Source organism: Carcharodon carcharias, chromosome 14, assembly GCF_017639515.1.
Source record: "Carcharodon carcharias isolate sCarCar2 chromosome 14, sCarCar2.pri, whole genome shotgun sequence".
NCBI lineage: Eukaryota > Metazoa > Chordata > Chondrichthyes > Lamniformes > Lamnidae > Carcharodon > Carcharodon carcharias.
This window is the reverse complement of record NC_054480.1, coordinates 9,968,904-9,975,428: the sequence shown is the minus strand read 5'-3', so window position 1 is coordinate 9,975,428 and position 6,525 is coordinate 9,968,904. Positions and strand designations below refer to the sequence as shown.

At 39.3% G+C, this 6,525-nt stretch overlaps 1 protein-coding gene across 1 annotated transcript in view; it reads right to left on the bottom strand.

The window, feature by feature from the left end:
- Positions 1-432: 432 nt before the first annotated feature.
- eif2s2 (eukaryotic translation initiation factor 2, subunit 2 beta) overlaps positions 433-6,525 on the bottom strand; it is a 44,374-nt gene continuing 38,281 nt past the window's right edge. The window contains exons 8-9 of the mRNA XM_041204960.1: positions 2,048-2,133; positions 433-1,384 (exon numbers count right to left, since the gene is read on the bottom strand). Of these exons, the coding sequence (XP_041060894.1) occupies positions 1,209-1,384; positions 2,048-2,133 (262 nt within the window). The 3' untranslated portion in view covers positions 433-1,208. The remainder of the gene's footprint in view (positions 1,385-2,047; positions 2,134-6,525) is intronic.

The window sequence follows — 6,525 nt, the reverse complement described above, 5'->3', positions numbered from 1 at the left end:
AAAACCTCTCAATCAAATATTTGCTTTCAACTGGTTCTGAAATGGGAAGCTGTTCAGCCCTACTGGAGGGGAATGGTCCAGGTAAGATTCAAGCCAAAATACCAACTGATTTAGTGACATCCAGTGGGTGCTTTTGCAACATTGCATTGGCTTCTAAAGAGCAACACCATAAATACTCTCCTTACTACCCTCTCCCACCCTACAAGCAGCACATATCCAATGTTGCTTAAATAAGGCAAGCTGACTTTCTTTTTTTGCAGATTGGAGCAGACAGCTGCAAGCAAAATGTTACTTTTGCCGCCAGCCTCAAGCAAATCATAGCTTTGCTGCCACCTGCACTTTGAATATGCTAAGTGACTGCCAGTCACAGCTGACTCAACAAGAGTTTTGCAGAAAAACGCAGTGTCAAACATTACCAGAAGCAGAGGAAAATGACTGTGTTAACCACTATTATCACTACTTTATTACATCTTATTCTTGCACACTTGTCACCGTTGGTGTACAGTCGGGAGCCTGTAATCAGTTCAACACAAAGTGTTTTGCTTTAAAACTCTCTCCAAGCTTTTCCAAGGCTGAAAATGGATAAACCTTCATTACCACTGCAAAAATCAGCATAGGTTATGCTTTGTAGCCCAGACCTCACCCTGGCATCTGAAAAGTTGTGACTTAGAATGATGGAATTAATTAAAAAATGCAACAATTTTAAATATTTCTCAGGGAATTCATTTAATAAATTTCCAAACTTATTTTGCACAATTTGGCCAACTCCCCCTCCGCCCCACCCTCCCTCCAGTAAAAAAAATACAGCAGCCAGACAGTGGAATAACCAACAGCCAGGGTGAGGTATAATCAACAAGAAATTATGCATTCAAACATTCAGTGGATCACGCCCAAGCTCCAGGAAATTGAGCTGTACCTCCAGCAGCCTACAAGGTATAAAAGGCAATTTTCTTCCTGCATTTATACTGCTAACTGGACAGGATATGAACAGAGAGCAGTGCAACAGTACTGTTGTTACGATAAACTTTGTGGCTTGGGAAGGCTTCAGGGAACAATGCTCACCATTCTCGTTTTTGCTTTGCCGAGTCAGCAGCATTTTAATTTTTTAATATTTTAATGCGCTTATTAAAACCCACCCCTTGTTTGGTAAAACAGCCCTATTACATTAAACTCCCAGTTCCTGTTCTCTCCAGTGGTTAAGGTTTAGGCTAATGTGCTTTGGCACGGAGCTGTGCACGCTTGCCAGTAACAGCCTGGAATCCAGTTTTGATGCTGGCCACAGAACAGCGTGAATGACAGGTCTCGCACTGCAAGAAATACAGCCGTGTGTCCTTTTGCAAGATGGTGTCTGGCGACCGACAAGTATGGCAGGTTACGTACTCCTCTGTGTATTGGGGTAGGGAGGGAAAAGGAAAGAATAAAAATGAAGACGTGATTTATAATGTATTTCACAGGAAATCCAACACAATTTTAATCCTTTCTTTTTGAAATAAAAAAATCTAAATGTCAAAGATGCTTAGGTATGATGGAAACATCAGAATTTACTAGAAGCAGAGGTACAATGAGAAACAAGACTGTAATAAATGTTTAATTGTCCAGATAATTGTCAGCAAGGCCAAAAAACAAAATCCATTTAGCGGCCAATCTCTGATAGGGATGCAAGAAAGCTGAAGAGAAAAATTAAAGGCATTTTAAAACTAACTTAGAAATAACCTTCAAGATGTTGAAGAAAAAGAGGATAAATCCTGTAACAAGGTGCCAAGGTCCACCCTCCAACACCACATTGAGGAAGAAGAGGGAAAAAATGAAAACAGACCAGAAAACCAGGAGGTTGGGGAATTGAAAGGGACAGAAGCAGGAGGAATTACAGGGAAATATAATTAATAAAATGTTTTCAATTTGTACTTTAGCTTTGTGGAGTTTAGTGAAGGTCCCCAAAGCCTCATTTACATTTTGGCTGGTCATTGAGGTTCTTACCTTGAGATAACTCCATTTCTTACCAACCCTGCTCACCCATTAAATAAAGTGCATTATCTGTCATACTCACTGATGTATCTCCTTAACACATTTTCTATTTGTTTTTGCTGAAACCTCCCTTTGATTACAAGCTGGTTGTTGCCATCAATGGATCCACTGTTAAGATAAAAATGCTCAGTATTACAAGTAAAATTCTTGCATTTAAATTCATCATATTCAATTGCTTCAGATGTGCAATGACTATTGCTTAGACAAATGCAGCAGTCATTGCAAGTCAGTGGCAGGATGAATGACCAGCCCACCTCCTACTGGCACTATCAGTCGTGGGGGGCACTAATAGGAAGTACAACTCATCATTCCAGGACTTTAAAAGGCAGCAGGATGCTATAAACAGGCTAACAGGATCGACAGATAGCACCTGGTGCCACTTAATGCTTCAATTAAGTTTGACTGGTCAAATACTGATGGGGTTTTTTGTTTACATAAGGCTATAGGGAAAAAGCAGGGGAGTGGGACTAATTGGCTTGTTCTTTCAAAGAGCCAACATAGGCATAATGGGCCAAATGACAACCTTTAGTGCTACATAATTCTATGGATAGAGAAATACGTTTTGCAAGTAGGAATAAGGAGATAGGACTTAAATTATAAGATTCTGAATGGAGTACAGTAGCAGCAGTGCAAGAAGATTAGTCATAAAAAACAGAATACCAAAGCAATGCTGTATTTGTTCTTCGGGCCTTCATCAGACTGCAGTTGGAACAGTGTGCACAAGTTTGGACAGCTCATGATAGAAGGAATATAGAAAAAAAGTTCAGTAAGAATTTTGGCACAAGGGGTAACAAGAGATGCGGAGATATGGTGGAAAAATGGAGTTGAGGTAGATCATCCATGATATTATTAAATGGCAGAGCAGGCTTGAGGGGTCATGCGGCTTATTCCTGCTCCTATTTCTTCTGTTCTTCCAACGGAAAGGCATAGTATAGATCCACAAGGATGTTATTATGAAGAAAGACTTGAGAAGTTACAGCTTCTCTCTCTGGAGCTGAAAATGTTGAGAGAAACTGATAAAGAGCTTCTAATATTGTGAAGAGTTATAAAGGGATAAATAGAGCTGTTTCCACTGGACAGTAGGGATGGTAACGAGGGCACAAATTTAAGGGAAGTAGTAATTAAAACAGATGAGAAAAGAAAATTCTTTACACAATGGATATTTAAAATGTGGAATTCTCTGCCACTGTTGAAGCAGAGATGATGAATTATTTTAAAGGGGGAATTAATTACTGGAAAAAGATTGAAGAGTATGGGAAGAAAGCAGGAGTTTCCAATTAGCCTAGGGAGCCTCCCTTGAAAAAATACCAGCACAGATGTGATGGGTCAAAAAGTCCATTTTGCAATGTAGGATTCTATTACCCTTTTAACAATGCCAGGGGATATTCATTCATCAAAACCAAGCAATGGGCCTCTTGAGCAGCACTATTAGCACCACTGTGCTCTTTCAATATTGGAATGGAGTTCCCACCCTGATTATGTGTTCAAGTGAAGCTTGAACAACAACTTTCTGATCTGCAAGCTGATGACTGCCGAACATAATGCACAAAGAGATGAAACGGCCCATTTCCTCATCAGTGCTGTTCAGTGTAAGTGCCATCATTTAACTTTGCTTTTACTGTGAAGGATATCAAACATCAGGGAGATGAAACCAGCAGCAAACTTCATTGTCTCTAGAGGATGTATCTCCTGTATGAGCACTGGGCAATCTCTTGCAACTCTTTCGCCCAGGGCTATTTCAATGCTTTATGCATCAATGTTTTTCTGGTTATCTGGGTATTAACACTGGTTCAGTGAAAGCAAACAACCTCTCTTTGGTGAGATTTTCACCATAGGAGGCTGTCAGCTTGCTTAATTGACAGCTGAGCTGGCAAATCGACAAACAGACATGAAAAGCTTTTTTTTAAGGGAGGGAAAGAATTGGTTTGAGGTCAAGACTGTGGCTTCCCGTCCAACCAGGTGCATAAAGAATACATGGTTTGGGACTTCCAGTTTGGAAAAGCTAACACAGCCATAGGTACTGAGAATGTTCTCCTTAAGATAGTACTGATGAGAATTCTCTAGTCAGAAAAGCTAACTGATTAACAGGGTCAGTGTGTCACATTTTGCCTTTTTCCAAGGCTTAAGGAACCTTATAAAATAAGGATCATTCTTACTCTTTCCATGTATGATTTACAAAATAAACCAGCCTGTTCATTTATATCTTGCCTTGTCTCACTAAAGTATTGATCATTCTGCCTTTCAGAAGATCAAACAAGTTCATAAGGCAAGCCTGCATGGTATTACAGTACTCAATTTACATAACAACAGGTTTCACTGCTACTCTGAGGAATATTTAATTCAGGTCAACCACACATACAAGGAAAAAATATCAGTTCTTACATATAAAAAAAGCAGAAATCTCTTCCCTTGTGATATTTTTGCATTTAAGATTACAACTTATCTCAAGAGGTTTTATTTTAAGCTAAATGAAACCTTTTATTAATTTACACAAGTTAAATATATACATATGGCTACAAATTACTACGATCATAACTTTTAACAAATTCCCAAACTAATCTCCATTAAGGCTACAGCAATTCATTGGCTTAAACAGACACCAGGCAAAGCATTTTCACCTTATGAATTCAAAATGGGGTTCTTTTCACTTTGGTTCCTCTGGAGACAGTTGGAGGCTTACAGTTGCTTTTGATTTCACATTGACTGAGGCAAAACACACTGGAAACCTAGCACACTACATCATGGAGAGGTTTAGAAAATAATTTGTTTTAATGACCAGTACATTGGCTGCATTAAGCCTACTTTCACTGGTGCTACTTTATTTTATCTCCGACTTTTAAAAAATGAAGGGGCGTTAAGTATATTATCATCTGCTGTACAACTTCCAGCACACTCAAAAGTACCTGGGTTTGGACAAATTTTAGGGTGGAGTGGGGAGGCCAGAAAGGATAACATTAGAGCAATGTTGATGATGAAAGCACCTTCAAGGATTTGAGAAGTTGTAAAGCTGAGATAGGGATGGAGGTAAGGAACATTGCAGAGTAGTCAATCGTAGCAAGACAGGATGTGGGATTAGATGCTCAGCTTGGGTCAAACAGGATGCATAGGTTACTAACTGTTTTGGTGAGCTCAAGGTTGTGGCCAGAGTGCTGTCAAGGGAAAATGTAGGAATCTTGCAGGAATCCAAGTGGTCACTCTGTTTTTATGTTGTGGCATGAAAATGTCTATCAGGCTGTTAAGTTCTGAGACTAGACAGGAAGCTCTGAAGTACTCTGGTGCAACAGACTGCCGAGAAATGAGAAACAGTGGTCAAGGAAATTCACAGGACACAAGTAAGATGCTTCTGGTCAATAGTATAAAGTTTATGGGAATTGGTCCTTACGATGTCTTAATCCTTCTATGTGTATTGCTGCTTAACAAGAAATAAATAAAACTAGGCTGAAATGTTGTCAGTTCACAGCTGGTATGCATGAAGTTACTGCCTAATTACATGTAAACATTATATTCACTTTCTTTGTACTTTCTGAACTTAATTATTTCCTGAAATTTTAATTGTTTAATTCACAAAACTTACATTTACGTTTAATTTAGAAAAATTTCTGCTCCGCAAGGGGACACAGTAACGCAGTGGTAATGTCATGGATAGTAATTCAGAGGTCCAGGCTAATGCCCCAGGGACATGGATTCAAATCCCATTACAGCAGCTGCTGGGATTTAAATCCAATTAATAAAGCCTGGAATTAAAGAAACTAGTCTCAGTAATAATGATCATCGTAGACTGTCATAAAAACCCATCTGATTCACCTATACCCTGTAGGGAAGGAAATCTGCCATCCTTACCTGTACAAATGACTCCTGACCCACAGCAGTGTGGTTGACTATTAAATGCCCTCTGAAATGGCCCAGCAAACCTCTCAAAGCAAGGGCAATTAGGGATGGACAACAAATGCTGGTCTTGCCAGCAACACGCACATTCCATGCGAGAAAAGAATAAAACAAAACCCACCCCCTTTACTATTATTAACATCTGAACCACAACAGCTGTCACAGAAAGTTCTCCTTGTAGGGATCATACTGATCTCCACTTGGTGCATCTCACAGCACAGCAGTTGAAACCCAAACTAGAGTTTAATTTTACGAATAAATAAAAAGGTACTATTTGATTTTTGTAAATAGCGAACATTAAGTCATAGCACATTAACTAAATATAGAGAATGCTATAGTATGTAGATTGATGCAGCACAGAGTGAAACCATTCAGCCAATTGTGGTGTGATGTACAAACAGGGTAGTCTTGAAATACAAAGCAACGGCAATCCTACATCAAGAGTCAACGAGAATAGCTTTGCTTGGACAAAGCTTTAGAAGACTTTGCTTACTCATTCCAAAAGCTTAAAATGATGTAAACGTTTATATGGAGACACATTTCTGCATGATGAGGGGAGGAAGGACAAGAGGAGAAAGTATAAAGGTTGTCTATCATGACCAACAAGCGCAAGCA